The 18,942-nt window shown below is 52.1% G+C and overlaps 7 protein-coding genes across 8 annotated transcripts; 4 read left to right on the top strand and 3 right to left on the bottom strand.

Moving 5' to 3' along the window:
- Positions 1 to 297: 297 nt before the first annotated feature.
- Positions 298 to 3,220, top strand: J3458_001661 (uncharacterized protein). Of its 2 annotated transcripts, XM_066116847.1 has the most exons (3): positions 298 to 2,446; positions 2,517 to 2,537; positions 2,596 to 3,220. In XM_066116847.1, the coding sequence occupies exons 1-3, from the start codon at positions 1,066 to 1,068 to the stop codon at positions 2,730 to 2,732; spliced, it is 1,539 nt and encodes a 512-aa protein (XP_065978733.1). In that variant the 5' UTR covers positions 298 to 1,065; the 3' UTR covers positions 2,733 to 3,220. The 2 variants fall into 2 exon arrangements, with proteins under 2 accessions (XP_065978733.1, XP_007812397.2); XM_007814206.2 differs by having other exon boundaries at positions 298 to 2,537; positions 2,596 to 3,180.
- A 295-nt stretch (positions 3,221 to 3,515) lies between these two features.
- On the top strand, positions 3,516 to 6,991 carry J3458_001660 (uncharacterized protein). Its single transcript, XM_066116846.1, has 3 exons — positions 3,516 to 4,505; positions 4,580 to 5,857; positions 5,957 to 6,991. The coding sequence occupies exons 1-3, from the start codon at positions 3,753 to 3,755 to the stop codon at positions 6,077 to 6,079; spliced, it is 2,154 nt and encodes a 717-aa protein (XP_065978732.1). The 5' UTR covers positions 3,516 to 3,752; the 3' UTR covers positions 6,080 to 6,991.
- On the bottom strand, positions 6,138 to 8,860 carry J3458_001659 (uncharacterized protein; the record flags this gene model as incomplete). Its single annotated transcript, XM_007814208.2, has 2 exons — positions 6,138 to 8,171; positions 8,232 to 8,860. 2 exons carry the CDS (start codon positions 8,858 to 8,860, stop codon positions 6,380 to 6,382), a joined length of 2,421 nt encoding a protein of 806 aa, XP_007812399.2. The 3' UTR covers positions 6,138 to 6,379.
- A 1,365-nt stretch (positions 8,861 to 10,225) lies between these two features.
- Positions 10,226 to 10,618, top strand: J3458_001658 (uncharacterized protein; the record flags this gene model as incomplete). The annotated part of the gene is made up of 1 exon (XM_007814209.2): positions 10,226 to 10,618. One exon carries the CDS (start codon positions 10,226 to 10,228, stop codon positions 10,616 to 10,618), a length of 393 nt encoding a protein of 130 aa, XP_007812400.2.
- Positions 10,619 to 10,626: 8 nt separating this feature from the next.
- Positions 10,627 to 10,998, top strand: J3458_001657 (uncharacterized protein; the record flags this gene model as incomplete). The annotated part of the gene is made up of 1 exon (XM_066116845.1): positions 10,627 to 10,998. One exon carries the CDS (start codon positions 10,627 to 10,629, stop codon positions 10,996 to 10,998), a length of 372 nt encoding a protein of 123 aa, XP_065978731.1.
- A 941-nt stretch (positions 10,999 to 11,939) lies between these two features.
- Positions 11,940 to 12,988, bottom strand: J3458_001656 (uncharacterized protein; the record flags this gene model as incomplete). Its single annotated transcript, XM_066116844.1, has 2 exons — positions 11,940 to 12,737; positions 12,812 to 12,988. The coding sequence occupies 2 exons, from the start codon at positions 12,986 to 12,988 to the stop codon at positions 11,940 to 11,942; spliced, it is 975 nt and encodes a 324-aa protein (XP_065978730.1).
- A 3,983-nt stretch (positions 12,989 to 16,971) lies between these two features.
- J3458_001655 (uncharacterized protein) lies at positions 16,972 to 18,262 on the bottom strand (the record flags this gene model as incomplete). The annotated part of the gene is made up of 2 exons (XM_066116843.1): positions 16,972 to 17,946; positions 18,008 to 18,262. 2 exons carry the CDS (start codon positions 18,260 to 18,262, stop codon positions 16,972 to 16,974), a joined length of 1,230 nt encoding a protein of 409 aa, XP_065978729.1.
- Positions 18,263 to 18,942: the final 680 nt, after the last annotated feature.

The raw sequence follows: 18,942 nt of genomic DNA, 5'->3' as shown, positions 1-18,942 counted from the left end.
TTGGGACTGTATGGTTCTTATAGCCACCATACACAATACATGGCAGGGCATGGGCTCAGCATGGCCCGGCATGGCACGACATGACAAGCCCGTCCACTCCAAAAGTCGAAGTTCAGTCTACAGTTCGTCCCGCGAAACAATGATGCAGTTCCGTGCTACTCCACGCTGGCTGGCCGTGTGGGACGAATCGCATCGCTCTGGGGTACGGAGGTAAACTCGGGGCCACTGGGGATGTGGCGTGCGATTAGCGGCGTGTGGCAATTGATGGGGTTTCTCCTCGGATTTTTTTTCGTCCATGTTCCACGTCTCGTCCAAAGATACGACTCGTCGCGGGCTGGCTTCCGTTTTTGACTCTTTGAACCGTGCCTAGATGCTGCGGCCCGAGATGGAAAAATCGCCTTGATCGCGTGCTCGTTTGCTTCTTGGTGCTGCCGTCTCGGATTCAACGCCGTCGTCGACTTTTGCAGTCAGCGCGCCCCGTCTCACTGGCTTCACGAGGTCCGCCTCGCCATCTGCCAAACTGTCAGCTAAGTGTTCTCTCGATCTTGCCAATTTACAACCATTCCTTTCCACGTGCTCCATCACCTTTCATAATCATCACTGGCAGTTGCCCCTAATCGGCTTGTTTGCGGTTTGAAGTGCCTCAGGCTGCCGGTGGCTTTTTGGGCGGTTCCGGTGCTGCCTGCACTGCGCTGCCTGGTCACAGGGGTCAGTCACTACTGGTGGAGGCAACAACATCCAAACGCTGACGAGCTGGTGAGTGAATGTGCATGGTCATGCTTTTACATGGCTCTGTTTGACGAGCGCTCAAGAAGACTGAAGTGGACGAGGTGTGCCCTATTTTTGCGCAACAGACAGGGACGCAGGGACGCTGCAGGTCAGGCAGGCCGTTGGCGCGGGGACTTGTGTCGGTGACAAGTCTCTGTTGGCAGTGCCACCAGACTTCACTGGAGCAGCTGCCGCTTCACGACCAGAGTCCAGACTCTTGATATGTCGCACATTGCACGACCCTAGCAAGCAATCTCTTACACAACGCAAATCCCCCATCTTTACCAGACGCCCGCCATGGCGGACACGGCTCTACACGACTGTCCCATGCAGAAGATACCCCTCGAAGTTCTCTTGCGAATCACATACCATCTTGGCACGCCGGACCTCGGTAGCGTTCGCCTGACCTGTCGCTCTCTGGAACAGTCTCTCTACACAACTTTTGTCAATGAATTCTTCACCCGCAAGCAGTTCATGATAGCAGAAGACAGCTTGCAGGCCCTGATAGACATATCCAACAGTCGCCTCGGACACCACCTGCGCCATGTCCACATTGGTCTCGACCGTTTCTCCGAAGGCATCCAGCGGCCTCTGCCAGACGACGACAAGGAGCGCAGGTTCAGAGAGAGATATGCAAACAACTTTACATTATGGAACACTGGGCACCACAGGGATATGATGGCCGAGGCCTTTCGCAACCTCCCCAATCTGGAAGGCGTCGTCATCAGGGATGCCAACTCGCAGCGCCGGTCAAGGGACGGGCCCAACGCCGAGTGGCACAGCTACGGCTACACGACGGCATTTCATGACACGGGCATTAGCTTGAGCCAGGGCATGACTGGAATTTGGAACTCGGGCTTCCCGTACCAGTATTGCAGTCAGGTCTTCACCGCCGTCGTGTTTGCCTTGGGTGCGGCCAATGCCAGGATAAAGGGCATCGAGATCTTGTCCCGGAACGCCAACCACCTGCGCGACTTCGCTTTCAACATCCCAAAGTTTATGGAACCGTCCGTGGTGCCGGTGCTTCAGGGCCTTGAGAAGCTGCACCTGTGCATCGACCTGTCCTGGCGCACTCCGCACATGGGCTTGCCCGCCATCGCGGGCTCGGGCCGCTACTCCCCAGACTTGTTCATTAGAAGGTTCCTGGCCTATGCGACGAATCTCAAGAACTTGCGCCTCAACGAGCATCGGACCAACTCTGCCGGGCTGGTGAGCCTCATTGACTGGATGATTGATGGCGGCAGCGACGGAACGGCCATTTCGATGCCTAAACTGCAGGAGCTGAGCCTCGGTACAATGAACATCGACGCCCCCAGACTCTTGAAGCTCATTTCTAAATTTGCACCGTCGCTGGATAGCCTGGAGTTGTGGAAAGTCACAATGTTGCGACACTTGCCGCCGGATGCGCCTAGCCCCGCGCCCAAGGAGGTTTTTTGGGCCCGTTTCCTGAGCAAACTCACCGAGATCCCCGGCCTTGAGCTGAGGCATTTAAAGATGGGCATGCTGCAGCAACACTGGATTGAGAAGCCAGTGCCGGCACACGTCACCTTCAAAGGGACGGGCCCAACACGCCAGTACACGGGGCGAGACTGGAGGCATTTCGTCGGCGAGATCAAACCGCTGCTGGAAGTGCACTGGCCATACGAGGCAGTGGACGAAACTGACGAGGACAACGAGGGTAAGTCATCGGGTCTTGAGCTGTGGACGGGGCGGTTGCGACGTGCCTGGATGGCTGACTGTGAAGTTAGTTACGGATGAAGTGATTGAGGGTGAAGACGACCTTGACAGCGACGACGACGAGTGAGCCCGAGGCTAATACCATTTTAGGACTGGAATTGGGGCTGTTCGACGACGACGAAATGGATGAGATACCCAACGCGGCGGAATTGTTGATCCAGGAGTTGCTGGAGTCGAATGAGCATGGGCACTTCACTACGCACCCGATATGGGATATACTCAGTTAGGATACGCAGAGGGGAGGTGGACATGTAACGGGGACAAAAGTTTGACGCCAAGGATGGGAATCTCCAAATGGCAGCCTTTGACCGATGTAGCCAGCGCTGCGTACATGCGTCCATAGTGCAGTATATATATGATTGTGCTAACAGGGTCTACAGAAGCTCGGCTCATGTACGTGACTCGCAGGATTACAGTCCAATGTTTCCCCCTCCAGTTGGCCTGGCACTGCTGTACGTTTCACGGCTGCGCGTGTTTGCTTGTTGATGCTGATGGGGGTTGATTAGCGTAGAATCTACAAAGAAAATACTTTGCAGCATCGGTTTCACTTGATCCAGAAATACGTAGCGGAGTGGATAGCATTGTAACGCCGGCGACTTCCGCAATAGTCGAATGATTGCGTCGCGCAACTTGGCCAACATTGACTGCGCTGTGCAAAAAAAGTGTGAGACTCCGTTGTTGGAAAACAGGCAGCATCTCCACTTTCCGCAACGCCAAGCAGCCAGGCGAAGCAAGAAGACGAGTTGTAGCCACGTGATGTCGTGTACGATTCGTGTCTGGATGTCGTGAGAATCTGGGTTGGTGGCAGGGTGAGCATCTGGTGTGTCGCGTCTGTGGCCTGTGTGAGTCGGTGATGAAATTGACCCGCTGGTGCCTGGAGTTGGACCGGGATGGAGATGTTGGAAGACGCCTCGCGCAGGGCGGCGGCGGGGCCTTGCAGCCTAGTGAGCCATTAGTTAGCTAGTGAGTGGGCTGTCAGACGCGGCTGAGGAGTGGTGGGCGAAGCTTGATGTTTGGTTCCTGGGCTTGAAGCTTGAAGCTGCTAGCGGCGCTTGCCTAATCGGTGAACTGGTCAACTCTTGACAGCTGCTTGCCAGCTGGCGAAATAAAAACGGCAGCATCCCGATGCCGTGCTCGTCCAACACTTTCGTCGATTGACCACTCCATCGCTTCGTCATTCTTCACTCTCTCCAATTGACCTTTTTCATCATCCTTCTTACCCCATAAATGGTCAATCTCTACCCACAATGCCAGCAACGCGAGGTCGCCGGACAGCTGCAGCCGCAGCCGTACCAGCAAATCCCCTCCAGGCCTATCGCCTCGCCTTCTCTGGCAAGTTCCCCGGATACTCCCACAAAGACCTCAACGCCCTATTCACTTCCCTTGGCGCATCCGTGACTCCCTCGGTGAACGGCCGCAACACCCATCTCGTCTGCGACGAAAAAGACTTCCTCAAGAAGGCTCCTAAAGTCAGAGATGCCGAAGCTGCTGGTGTTTCGTTGGTCAAGCCTGAGTGGGTGGCTGAAGTGGCCAAGCTAAAAACAAACATGGACCCAAGCAACTATCTCTGGCCAGGAGAGCAACACCATCAAGGGGGTGATGAAACTCCGGATGATGGCAGTGCGGATGGAAGTAGAAAGAAGCGCCCAATTGCCGTGGCCAACTCCAATGGCAGTGACCGAGATCCGGGAGCAGATGATGGGCCCGCCGCCAAAAAGCTTCGAGGCAAGGCTGCTAAAGTAAAGGATGAAGCAAAAGAGGAAGGAGAAGAAGCAGAAAACAATGGAATTTCAGTCAAGGAGGAAACCATTGAGACGAAACTCAAGGAGCTATCCAAAGGTCAATTTTTGAAGAAGAAGGACGTTGTTATTCCCGTCGATGAGCGTTGTCCCCTTCAGACCTATGCAGTATATATCGAGCCACGGAGCGGCATGATATATGACGCCTCTCTAAACCAATCCAGTACTTCAAATAACCACAATAAGTTTTATCGCTTGCAGGTAAGCCGCTTGGTTTATCTCTTCGCTACTTCCTACTGGAAGCTGTTCTCCAAGCAAGATGTTGACTCCCACAGATCTTATTTCAAGGCTCGACCTACAAAACTTGGACCCGATGGGGCCGCGTTGGCGAGATGGGACAGAATGCCATTCTCGGGGACGGCTCCCTCGATGACGCCAAAAAGCACTTTGAGAAAAAGTTTAGAGATAAGTCTGGTCTTGCATGGAAGGATCGCACCAAGGATCCCAAACCCAACAAGTACGCCTTCGTGGAGCGAAGCTATGATGATGACTCTGACGACGGCAAGCAAGACACAGCTCCCGGTGCCAAGAAGGAAGAAGGTGAACAAGAATACAAACCTCCAGAATGCACACTTCCCCCACAAGTCCGTGAGGTCATGGAGCTTATCTTCAACCAAAACTTCTTCAACGCAACCATGTCCTCTCTTAACTATGACGCCAACAAGCTGCCTCTCGGGAAGCTCAGCAAAGCCACCATTTTGCGAGGCTTCCAGCAACTCAAGGACCTTGCTTCTCTGATGGATGATCCCACCCTGGCCACATCACAATGGAACATGACTGTCGCAGAGGCAACAGAACAGCTCTCTAATACATACTACTCTCTCATCCCGCACGCCTTTGGTCGCAATCGTCCGCCCATCATCAACAATGAAGCTCTCCTTAAGAAGGAAATTGAGCTCCTAGAAAGTCTGTCCGACATGAAGGACGCGTCCAACATCATGAAGATTGATCGCTCAAAGGCTCGGACAGTCCATCCCGTGGACAGCCACTTTCGAGGGCTGGGCATGGACGAAATGACACCCTTAGACCACTCGTCGTCCGAGTTCGACTACCTTCAACGATACCTCAACGGATCCAAGGGCTCAACCCATGGAATCAACTATAAGGTCCATAATATTTTCCGTATCCGGCGTGCTGGCGAGTACGAACGCTTCAACAACTCAGTCTTCACCAAAATTCCTTCCGACAGGCGTCTTCTCTGGCACGGTTCACGATGCACCAATTTCGGCGGTATTCTGAGTCAGGGACTTCGAATCGCACCTCCGGAGGCTCCTGTATCGGGATACATGTTTGGAAAGGGTATATACCTAGCAGACATGTCAACCAAGTCTGCCAACTACTGCTGCTCCTATATTTCCAATAGTCACGCACTTCTGCTCCTCTGCGAGGCTGAACTAGGCGACCCGCTTCAGAAACTGACTGATGCATCGTACAGCGCCGGTGAGGATGCCAAGAAGGGTGGCATGTACAGTACTTGGGGAATGGGCAGTACCGGTCCCAGCAGTTGGATGGACGCCGGAGCGGTCCACCACTCCCTGAAGGGTATTAAAATGGTATGTTGATTCTCTCCGTTGCTACCGCTCCACCACTTTGACCGCCTGCTGCTTTCTTGAGACTCTTTTCTATCAGTCGAATCGCGCTAATGTGAACAGCCCGACACAAAAGTAGCCCCCGGCTCAACTAACGTCGATGGCGCATATCTCGCCTACAATGAATACATCTGCTACGACGTGGCCCAAGTCAAGCTCCGCTACTTGTTCCACGTGGAGATGTGATTTACCATGATAGTGTATGATAATTTTAAATTAGCAAAGATTTAGCCCCTATTCAGGCGGACTTACGCAGTTGGGAGCTTTTGTTATATGATGTTTTTTCCCCCTCAAATAAAACCAAAAAAGCTCACATGATACGATTTGCTTGTCATTGCTACACTACACTTATACATAAACGCCGTGATGGAAAAGCAGGTGATACTTGTATAAACACGTCTGGCTCGCCTGCGCCGGGTATCATGCGTTATTTCATCGTCGTAGCACCATTAAAAAAATCGCCCATGCCTAGATCCCTAAACCAACTCACACACCCACGCCGCTGCTCAGAAAATCGGGCCACTGCAAATCACTGCTCCAGCTCCAAGGGTTCAACTCGACACCCATGGCGTGAGCTAGTCCGTTGTCTTGGTCGAAAATTTCCAGCGCTCCCTCGTAGGCGCTGTTTAGTTCGCCTGCGCCAATGTCGGACTTATTGGAAGCATTTGTCAAATCCATTGGTTCTGGCTCTGCGTGGGCTTGTACAGTTGCCGCCATGTTGGGAAATGCTGGCCCAGTAGTCCAAGCATTTGGGGTGGCCAGTTCCTGGACGGACAGCGACGTCTGCATAGGCATGGCGGTGGCTGCCGTTACGGGCGTAGCCATGAAGGATTCTGGGGGGTGGGAACCGGTGCGACCTGCCACTGTCTGCGTTGTCGATATTACGCTCGGTTCCTCTGTCACCTCGATATTTCGAAGGACGGGATGTCTGGATGGGGCATCGGTGCCAGCGCTGTGGGTCCGGTTGGAGTCGACCATGGCGTCTTGTGGAGAGGAGACGTCTGACCCAAGACCCTGGCTGATCAGTCGTTCCAGGTCAGATCGAATGGCCCCTGCTGCCGGACCCATGCAGCATTGTTTGATGGTTTGCAGACAAACCTTGGCCTTTTCCGTCACCACCTCGACCGTCAACCCCAGCTTCTCGGCACCGCCGTGGAGCGCATTTTTTAGCATGCGAGCACATTGATAGGCGCAAAGGGCCAGGTCTAGGTCAGCCACGGGTTTGGCCCCGAGTTTTTGCATGGAAGAAAACATGCTGGCCATGGCTAGGGAGTGATCTACGCACTGGCGTTGGCAGTGAGCGAGAAATGATGGGTCCAGCTTCTGCAATGTGGCCTCGGGCAGGGCTTCTCTGAATCCAGCCATGGTCATACGATATAGATCGCAATGGCACTGGTGCCACCAGACGTGGATCATGACAAAAACACAAATCCTGGGAGAGTATGCTCGCAGTCGGAGAGAGCTTTCGGAGAACTGAAACGAAGACGGGAGTCGGCCAGCAAAGTCGTCTAGTTGTTTGTGCAGTGCTAGGACAGGATCCTGCAGACTTGGCGTATCGGTGATGGTGCAGCCCACAAGAACATCCTTGGTGAACTCGATGATCTTCTGGCGCAGATGGAGGATGCGGATATGGAGTGCCAGACTCCCAACGTCTTCCGGGGGCGGTATATCAGGACCGTTGCTTGCAGGGTCAAGCATTTCGGCGGCCTGTGGTAGATCAAATTCGAAGTTTCGTTCGTTGCAAGGCAAGCTGACAAAGATTCTATCCGTTCGCCACAGCGCAAAATCCCGGTACCCCGCTGAAATACCAGTGTCAATGCAGTATAGTGACCACATCAACCGTCTTCGAGACTCTTGGGCCAAGAAGCACAGATTGGGGCTGGTGTGGTTCAGGCGTAGTGCTGCAGCGAAACGCGACGCCATGCTCAGGAGCATAAATGCGCTAGGGTATTTGTTGGACAGTATTCTGTGCTTGATCATGAAGACTAGGGCCTGGACTTTGAATGTTGACGGCCGTGAGTAATCGGAGAAAATGAGGTGTTCTGCGCGATCAATACAACGGTCACCGTACTCACGCACGCCAGCGCCCATATCCGTCAAACACGATGTGATGCCGATGAGGGCTAACAAGAGTGCTTTGTCGACTTTGCCAGCGTTGTATTGCTCCATGAGTGATGCGCGATGCAAAAATGAGTACATGGGGATATGGTGAACATGGCGGAAGAATTGGTCAAAGGTGCGACTAGTCAGAGAATCAAAAGACTCGTCGATGCTGGGACTACAATCATGTTAGCTGAGATATGCCCTATCCCGTGGGCTTATAAAATATGAAACTTACATGTCGTGGTTAAAGGTACTTGGTGTGTTTGCCGGATCAGTCACAGGTGTTTCGCTATCATCATGATTGTCATGATCCGTATCTTTTGTCCTGTCCTTGTCATCACCATCGTGGCTACGAGGGCTCCGAACCTCGCCGTAGCTGCCTCTACCAATGCCCTTGGCCCGTTTCCCAGGGCGGTATACGCATTCAATACCCTGGGAGCGACATCGCTCACAAGCGGGCACGTGGCCCGAACATCGGGCCTTGCGACTATGGCAACTCAGACATGCCTGCTTGACTCTGCGACGCGGCAAGGCCAGGGACCAGTTATCGGCATCAGAGTCGTCATACGAGCATGGGAACCCAAGCCTTTGGCAGTTGGAACAGACTGGGCGAGCGCCGTTACAACGGACTTTGCGAAAGCGACAAGTTGAGCATGTCGTCGAAGACTTCTTGGGACGGTGACCGGGCGAGAAGGCGCCGTGAGATTCCGACTTGGAGTGGGATTGTGCGTGATCCGGAGCCTCGGAAACTGACTGGGGTTGTTGGGACTGATGGTCAAAGGGTATTGTAGATGTTGCGGACGTGGACGTCGAGATGCCTCGGTCCAGGTCCATGACGGGCGAGGCAAACCCGTTGGCTGACATGTGGGATGCGGTAGGAGATGGTGATGGAGGGCGACGACCCGAAGCGGGCGCCGGGTCCTAAGAGAAATGCAGCGTCACTACACGGCCCCGAGGCAGAGGCCAGAGTGAACAAAGGGCGAGCGGATTGGCAAACACCAAGGATGGAGAGCAGGCAAGCGAGGGGCCGAAGCGACACGAGAACGAGAGGACGGTGAGGCCGGAGATTTTTCGGGCGCGGTGGTGTTGGCTTTGGCTTGAGCAGACTCAGCCCTGACGTCGAGAAACATGAGAGAATGAAGAGGATCAAGGCAGGCGGCGAGAAGAGCACAAAAAAGAAACTACATTGAGCGAGCAGGTAATTTTGAATCGGCGACTGGTTGTGACGACGAGACGAGAAGCCAAGCGGGCAGAAAGCGGACCACTTATTGGCGCTCTTGGCTGCGGTGACTGACTGCCACTGACTGAACTGGTGGAGTGGGGAACCTCAATGCTCCGACCTCTTGGACCTCTGCAACTCCTGCGCGCTAGGCCGCCGTTGACAGGATCAGGGAAGGAACAGGACAATTTGTGGAGCCACGAGGCGCCTTTGGACCAATCGATTGATGCCCTGAAGCTGGCGGCAAGTCCTGTCCGGGCGCCTTCCCACGATCGGCGCACATCAATGACTACGGTGTTTGCAGCGTGACTTGGTGAGTGGGCAGAGCAGACGCCGATGGCCCGAAGCATGCCAGCGGCGACGAGGACGCAGGCACACCAGACAGCTGCCCATCAATTTGCTGAGCAATGTCTTTGCTCTGTCCATCAATGCGTCCCTCTCACGGCCGGCCGTTGCGGATGCCTTTCGACACGCCTGCACAGAAGCATCTCGTGGCACAAGCTGCGAATTGAATTTTTCCCTTCGCCGATCAAAATCGTCCTACGGCGACGACGTGGCTCGCCAGGCGTTCGCCAGCCACTCATTATGACGCCATTGGTACGCCGACGGCCCGCTCCCCTTCAGTCCATGGAGAAGCAGTCCAAAACTCATGCGTCGTTGTCTCGCCCATGCTGCGTGGCCACAACCCATATCTGCGTCCAAATCCGCCCCAGGAAAAGGCCAAAAAATAAGCTTGAATCTTGATTGTCTTACCATGCCACCGGCACACGGCCTTCTTTGCATCTTCTAGGCGTCCTATATCCCAGCAAGCCACGCTGTGACCTTCGTCACCTCGGATCCGGATCCCGGGCCGTTGAGCCCCATGGGCAGCCCCGCATTCCTGTCGCCAAATTACCGCTTTGGGGCCATTCCGTGCTCGACTTCCGACTCCCGTTCCGAGAACCGCCACAATATTAAACTGACGCCATCGCCGCAATATATTCTTTCGTTCTTGATTGCTTTCGTCCACCATGTCCCTTCGCCTCTTCCTTGTTGAATCCCTCGAGTTCCCAAGAAGCCACCATGCCATTTTCGTCGAGACTTCACGCGGCGGTGGCGGCTACATATTCCAAGTTACCGGTAATATCCAACAAGGGATGAGATACGAAATGAAGGCCACGGACGCCGCACCAGACAGTGACCCTCCTTATCACGGACAGACGAGGCTAGGATGGATTTCCGCGAACGACATACCGCGCATCGATGTAATTTGCAGATCTAATCCTGCCCCGGAGAAGCAATTCGAGGGTGCTCGAAAAATCACGGCGTATCCTGTTCGGCGATGTCAGGAATGGACGGCAGAGACTATTGGGTTGCTGAGGGAGCGAGGCGTGCTTGTGGATGGTGGTGATGCGGCTTCTTAACACTGAAAATGCTGCGAAATAACCTCATTCTGGGACGTAAGAAATACAGGCAGAATATACAGATGAGAAGAGGTCGGTTCGCGCACGGCATCACAAGACGGCTTTGGAATGCAATCGAGGACGACTCAGGGCACTCCAGAACCTTGAAGAGGGTAGCCATGAAACTTTCGGTGGTTACTACCAGGGCTTACAGTAACATGACCCATGGCCTGGGCTGTTCCATGGGCGCCGCGTTGGGTGGTTTCATGGCTGAGTGTATGGGGTGGCGTTGGATGTTCGATATCCAAGTGTCACTGTTACTGGCATATTTAATGGCTTCTCTGATGACAATCGCTGGTGACCTTGGATTTCAGGGGCTCTTTATTGGAGCCAAGTATTAGCAGTACTGAACAAGTCCGACATCACACGTTCCTTGTTGATTGCTACTTGCATCACCTGCCTCATTCTAGCTTTGCCAAGGACGTAGATGCCGGGTTTTTTGCACGAGCTACATGCTAATAACGCCGTGGTAGACTCTTAGTGAAAACATGCTGCCGTGTGAGATCCGAGAGCTTCCTGCAGACATTTTGGTGGAAGCAGTATCCAGCACATATTGCAACTAGCAAGGGTGCCGTCCAATCGTCTTTTCGTTTTCCCACCCTTTTTGTCGCTTCATGAGTGGCTTTCCAATTGGTCATGTCACGGTGAATAACCCCCAGATTCCGTTGCATTCGCTGCCGGCCGTACGCCAACATGCTCCCCATTCTCTTCCTCTGTCGATGCCAACTTCTGTGTGTCGCAGGCCAGCAATGCGATATCCGTTCTATTGTCATCGTCATGTTATGCATGCCTCGGTCCATAGGTAACTCGATATTGAAAGAAGTACTTTGGACTCATTCTATGTTGTATAAGGTGTAGAGACACGCAACTTCTCGTCAAACTTGAAAACCCTTGAATTTAGGCCTCTTAGTCGTCACATTTGAACCACGGTTTTATTTGAGATGCCCATTGGGAGCTTAGCAGGGTCACCGCCAACAAACCATCCTTCTCAAACGATCTGTTTTAATTGTTTGATAGTTTAGGGCTCATGTATTAAGGCTCATAATTAGGCCCAAAATAGTACGGTCCCAGCTGCAATATCCAGTAATAAACAACAGGCACCTGATATCACTCTCAATCTCCCCTCTTGTCGTAACAACCATCCTGCTTTGGTAGCCGCTGCAAAAGCGTCAGAATACAGCTTGCATTTCTTCCCATGCTCGCCGAGGCACACCCGGTGCATGGACACGTAGGCTTCCGCAGGTGAGGGCTGCACAAAAGCGTACTTTGGACAGCCAATGCTCTATATGAGCTCCGCGTGACCCAGCAGATTCCCGAACCAATTTTTGATGGCCGCTACCATGTGGGTGACAGCGTGTTGTAGCCAGGGCCAACATGCCGACACCAGCTGAGCCAAGTGCTCAGCGACCCAATATATTCCGTAGCATGCTGCAATGATTATCATCATGGCCCAGAAGAACCCAAAGACCTTGATCCAGTCTGTCGACCGTCTTTGTGAGTACCTTGGGGAAGTATTCCGTTCCCAAATTTGCCTTGTGAGGGCTGGCCGCGGAGGATTCGCAGGCTGAGGAGAAGGCAACAAAGGTGTTCGTTCATTGTACCGCACCGGCCGTGTGATACTCGTCTGAGAATACGAAAAAGATCTCTGCACGTACTCCGGCGATGATATCCCGCCGTAAAGAGACCGTTCCGGAATATCGTACCGCGACCGCGGAGCCCTTGTTGCAATTTGCGAGGGAGGCATTACTAAAGTCAAATCGCCAATAGCAATACTGCGAGGCAACTGATCGGGAACTGAATACTGAGCGTGCTGGATGAGCTGACGGTATGAATTGTCTGAGAGATACGGGCTCCGGAGCCGGTGGGATACATAGGGCCGTAGTGCCTTCAGTTTGGCTCTGAGAACCTTTCTGATGTGTATGTACGAGTCTTTAGTCAGCCTATCTTCTGCTTCACACAGCTCGAGCAATATCTTGTTGTCGGGATGAGGAGCACAGGGCTTGATCGGCAGGTAACGGCCTCTGGCTTTCTTTTCGGTGGGAAATTTGTCCAGGAGGCTGGTTCCTCCAAACGAAGTCAACTGTTGGCGCCATGAGTTAACAAGACCGGCTTCCCAGCCCAGGACGAAGCACAACTTGCCGAAAAAAAGTCGACCTCGCCGGCATTCAGCATGGGCGATAGAACAACGACAGGGTGGTTGTAAACGCCGTTCTCGAAGCCCAAATCCATGATTTCCTTTGTCGGCAGCCACATGATGCGTCCCATCAGCTTGGGAGAAGACGGACTGCCCCCGGCGGCACTATGCCTCCGGGGAATGTGAGGGCCGAGCATGATAAACGCGTCTCACGCCGAGCGTCTATGTTTACTGCAGCACAATACGGCCGAGTTCAAAGATGCTGTAGCAGACGAAGCGTTTCCCATGTATTGCTACCCCGCTCTTTGGGCATTACGGACGGCTTGCATGATTGTGTAACCACAATTCAATATCGGCGACGATGTCATTGGATGGACTGCCGCACTGATACCTAACTGCCGTGTTCCAAATTAATTGCACTCACTCTTTAGCTTAGTTTGTAGCGGGACATGGCTCTTTGGAAACAGACATGGAATTTCCATCAGGTCTGTCGCGAAAATGGACAGACGGGCGCATCCATGCACCGAGAGCCCGGTCAGGGAACCAGAATAAGTGTCAACGGATAAGCAACCCAGGTCATTGAATGCGTAATCTAACAGGGACTCGTCATCTAGGAATTCCGGCTAGACTAGCTAGATAAAGAGATTCAATTATGGCCTTTTCTATTGAAAGGCGGCCTTTTCGATGTCTTCCGATTTTAACTAAAAAAAAGGGGGCTTGGCTTCAATGCCCTCGATAGATGGATTCAGTCATGGACCAAGTGCGCATTCAATGCGATCCATAGCTTTCAGTCGTGATAATAAGGCTGCACGAGGGGTGTGACAAGAGCTTATATAAGGGCTTGGAACAATATTCATATTCAGCTAATAATTGGCTTTAATTTTAAAGATCCTTGAGTTTCTTAAGACCGCTGGTACTGGATGACCTTTATTTATACAAAAGCGGCGGTGAGCAAGCGAGCCTTGAGCCCGAGGCTTCAACTAGGTCTCGAGCCCTTGTGTAACTATCGTCAGGTTCAAGGGTCGGCCCGTGCCTTTACAACGTGACCTCCGTGTAACAAGGGATGCGGGATCGATTAGAAACAAAGTTTAAGGAATCCCATGCAGGAATAGAAACCAGTCGCTTCTGATGGGAACCGGCTCGGGATACTCGATTGCCTTCTGCGTACAGAGTTGGTACTATAGATGCTCGACTGGTTTCGATACACCGACATAATTTTTTGACAAATCGCTCTTGGCAGAGTTTCGCCGAGTATCCCAAGTCAAATGAATTATTTGTTTTTAATAATGACTTGTGCATGTGTATACGTCAGAATTCCGGTTATGAAAGTTTGTTGCATGTTTTGCTTGAGGCTTTAGTTTCTCCCCAGGAGCTGTTTGGCAAGGTTCTTAAGGATCGCAAGGGGTCAATTAGCAATTTACAATCGATAGAGGACCAAAAGAGGGCGACAATGCTAAGGTCCCTAGCCAGTTTATAGTTCATAAAATTTGATCCTTTAGCACCAAGCTGATACTAACGGCTACTTGTAGGGCGAAGGCTGGCAGAAATCCATGGACCGGCCTGGGGGATATTGCGGCAAAGTTGGAGAACACAAAATATGACGAGATGCGTCAGCTACTCGTCGAGCTCCAAGGACGAGTTGAAAACATGAGAAAGGACGCGAATGACAGGATGAATCAAACTGGTCCATGGTTGATAAGTTGGTTGATTGTTGTTGGTGTCACACGGATTAGGTCAAGTAAGGATTAGAAGCCCTTTATTACACAACAGGATCACGAGAACTATGGGGCGCACTAGGCACGGGCCGTTCCTTTCATGTGTATAAGATGGTCTTCCCTCTCCTCGAGGCTTGAGGAAACCGAGGACCTTTGACATCCTACGAGATTATCATTGAATGCTTCAAGCCCTTCATCGAGCCCTTGTCACAGTTGGCGGTACCCTCATGCTGACGAACTCGATTGCAGTATGAGCGACAAACATTCGGGGTAAGCTTTGGTTGTTGCACGAGATTCGATATTAGAGTTTCAGCTCGACCGGCCAATAGCGGGTGCCTCTCAATACTACTGGGCAACAGTGATATGAAACTTCAATATCCTATAGTGTGGGTAACTCTATTCAAACTCATCAGCAAAGACACGTTGACTTGATAGATAATGGTGGAAAAAGAACTTGTTGTCATTCTCTCATATTCCAATCTGACAACCTTTCTGCCGCGAACCCCGTGAGAGTTCAGCTAAGACGAGAATAAGGCTCTCCTCAGTTTGAACACGCGCATACTAAAGGGCGCGCCTATCGCACCTCCGAGGCCTTCAAAGCGCACCCGTACTCCACCGCACATAGCCATTTGACTATCGCCAAACCTCTCGAGTCCCCATGTATGCAATCCTTTTATGTCGTCAACTCCTACCATAGAGTAGCATTAACTCCTAGTTGTCGGATTACGCGTTGTAAATGAGCCAGCATGTCTCACAACTCACGGAAAGCCCCTGTCCGTGCCGCTCGTCTTACATGGTGTCGCGGTGGAATTTTAGTCAACATCTGTCCATTACCAATGACCCTGTGGTAGGCTATTTGTCCGTTGCCACTACCCTCCGAGCATAGATCTGAAAGGGCTACTCGATATACTCACTGCTCTGCTCTCCAATAATGAGCGTACCACTGGCCAAGAGTTGCAGATATCTAAAGAACCTCTCGACTACGTTTATCTTCCATCAACTCCAAGAGCCAGCAGCGTCGACGTCCCTCCGATACTCCACTCAACTCCACCATTAACTGGGCTTCGCTAGGTTTCGCTTATTTCGGCAACTGCCTTGTACGTAGAGTCTATTGTAACCTTACCCCGGAAATCCTTCCCCCCTTTCTTCCCCAACAAAGACCACAGGCAATATCAGAGAATATACAATAAATCACGCACAAATCTCCACCCCGAGCTTGTACCAGTGTCGGCCCTTTGAATATATAAAATTGCGATTTGTCGCTTGATAGTTTGCAATTTTTGTTTTTCAAACAGAAACCACCACATACCTAAAGATAGACACTTTACACATACATTATACATGAATTCTACACATCATTAAGACTTCGGTTAGCTGCGTCCTAGTATGTCGGCAGTGTTCTTTGCTCAGGAGTTCTGTGCCAATCGCCAACCTTGTGGCAGGCACTTCTCGCCATCACGGCCTCCTCTGCTCCACTTATAGGAGATGAGCAACTATCGGCCACCGGTTTGGCGAAGAAGTACTGCGCCAGTGGTGGGTACGGCGAATGTGTTGCACAGAGGTCGAGTTTGTGACCGATGAAAAGCCCCGAGTAAACTATGTAGCAGCAGTCCACGCTCTCTGACCTTGGACTGGGTGAAATATCAGACATGGCCCATTATAAAGGCGTCGTTTGCTTTTGCTATTAGGCACTAATATAACCAATGTGAATTGTACCCTCTCTTTTTTCGACTCTTGTGAAAGTTTTGGAACTACTCACGAGTCCATAAGATGTGTTTGTCGAGCTGTGTGTTGGCTTCTTTATGGATTAAGACCTGACATACTTGAGGGCAGCAGACTTTGGTCAACAACGGCCAACAAAATGTCTCTGTTTTGTAACAATGAAATGGCTCCTTCGGATGCTATAATACCCGGCGTGGACAGGTAGGTCGAAATCAAAGAGTTTGCCGCCTCCCACGAAACGCAGTAGTCACGCAGCCAAGCGTCTCTTTTGTACATCTCCTGCATACAAACGGCTTCAACTAACGTTGTGGTGAGTTGGACGTGAATTCAATATTTTACTGGGCTGAGAACCGACTCTGAGCAGAGCCTCGCCAAGCTTATTTGATAACGGGAGCTATTGGTGCTCCATCTTGGCTAACCGGCTTGGTTCCATGGGTCAAGCCATTCGTTACCATCGTCCGACTCCATGAGTTACGTCACAATGGCGGATTGTACTCCATAATTTGCTCCATACGGGACCAAACGAGCAGCTATGCGAGGGACGCGAAATGGGGTACATCGTGAAAAGTGTAATTCATCGATAACCAAAGACTCTACACAACGCCCTCGGATATCAAGGGTACAGCGCAAATCTTGAGCCCTGGTTTCTTGAGACTCGGCTGGAATCGGCAACATCAATACACACTGCGTCTTTGCTGGGCCGACTTCTCACAATTCATTCATGTCATTCCATCAAAGTGATTCTACGCCGTGCCATTTTGATATGCCGGATAGTCGGTATATCCGGCCGCAGGGTCAGGAAACGGCCCATAGAACTTGGATCGGTCGTAGGGCGCCAGGGGCAGACCATCGCGCAGTCTGGTGACGAGATCAGGATTGCTAATAAAATACCGCCCGTAGAGCAGCCCATCGTATCGTCCGCTTTCAATCAGGCCCCATGAGTTCTTGTCATCAAATCCGCCAGCAGAGAAGAATGGTGTGCTGCCCCAGATGGCCCTAAATGTCGACAGGTCTACATTGGGCAAACCCCAAGAGTCGAGAAACTTTTGCTTCTCCTCCTCTGAAAAGACCTGCTCGTATCGCGGCTCGACGAAGCTGACGTATGAAAGGCTCGGGTGTCGTCGCTTGAGCTCTTTGCAAAGGTGGCTCCATGTCTCGACTCTCTGTGAACCACGGGCTTGGTTGAACAGACCAAAGGGCGTCAGTCTAATGGCAAGGTTTTCCTCGCCAACCGTCTTTGCTAGCTCTCCCATCAAGTCGACGACGAACTTGCACCGCTTTTCTGGCGTTCCGCCGTATTCGTCCGTCCGCTTGTTAGCATTGGAGCTCAGAAACTGCTCTGGCAAGTAGCCATTGCCGCCATGGAGCTCTACGCCGTCGAACCCAATCTCCATGGCCGTTCTTGCCGAGGCGCAGAAGTCGCCGATGGTTCGCGCGATGTGATGCTGAGTGAGCTCAATCGGCGGGTGGTCGGCGAGTTTGACCTGGGCCGTGGTATGAGGCGGAGGATACGGGAAATACTCATTTGGGTCGTCCCACGGCACGCTCGACGGCGCGACAATGGGTGTGCCGGTCAACTGGGGAATATTGGCCCGGCCCGAGTGCCAGAGTTGCGCGTAGATGTAGGCCCCTTTGGCATGGACGGCGTCGACTACCCTCTTCCATCCTTCGGCCTGCTCTTTGAGAAACAGCCCAGGGACGCCGGGCATGGCATTTCCCTACAAGCCAAGTTAGGTTGTCATTCGGCGAATCAGGTACTGCGTTATCCGGGAGTATCACCTCGAGTGAGGGCGGCAGGCCTTCCGAAATTATCAACCCACCCACGGTGGCTCGCTGGGAATAGTAGTCAACGACATGCTCGTTTGGGACCCAGACACGGTTCGGTTTCTCGGGTGTCGAATCGAGAAGGGGAGTTCCCCGGTTGCGAGTGAGGGGTGCGTGAACAACCCGGTGCTTTAATTCAATCTTGCCATTTGCAATCTTCAAAGGCTTGAACAGCTCTGAATCCCAGTGAGTGTTGACGAGTTTGCCCATCTTGTTGATCCGAGAAATAAACGGCAGCCCTGCGGATTCTCTGGAGGTTGCCAGGGAGTTGGCTTGAAATAGGGGGAGCACATTGCGTGATATATGACATTTGACCTCTTTTCATGCAGGCAAAGTGCTAGCTCTGACCAAACGAATAGCCTATAGTCTGCCGCAGACTGTATCAGCAGTGCAAAACTGCCAGAACTTCAAGGCAACTATCTCTGGTGGACTCAATCCAAAGCACCCGACCCAGTTTTGCGCCGGGGCAATGAGGCGCTAAACAAAGGGCTGATGGTTAGAAACCAATGGGAAGGCATTTTCAATTTGCAATCTCTACCATCCATGTCGGCATCCGTTGTCCAGACGAGCGGTGCGCGGGCACTAAACAGCCATTCATGGGGACATATCAGGGAATGAGGTGAAACGTGTCCGCATCATATCCATAACGAAACCAAACTCCCCACCCTATGCCATTCTAGCTGGGCGTCGGGGAAGTCTCGTGTTTGCAGTTACTTTGTGGTCCCAAGTCGTCTTCAACCCCCGATTTCATGGAGCATGTGTGTCGGCTCCGACGGTGTCGTGGACTTTTTTTTTTTTATTTTTTATTTTTTTAACCGCTAGTGGGAAAGTCGCGCAAGTGGATCAAAGTTTAGCTTTGATGTTGCCATGGAAAGTTCATTTCAACTTTT

Source organism: Metarhizium acridum (genome assembly GCF_019434415.1).
Source record: "Metarhizium acridum strain ARSEF 324 chromosome Unknown scaffold_1, whole genome shotgun sequence".
In the NCBI taxonomy this organism is placed as follows: domain Eukaryota; kingdom Fungi; phylum Ascomycota; class Sordariomycetes; order Hypocreales; family Clavicipitaceae; genus Metarhizium; species Metarhizium acridum.
Note: the sequence above shows the minus strand (reverse complement) of the source record. Positions and strands in the feature narration are given on the sequence as shown.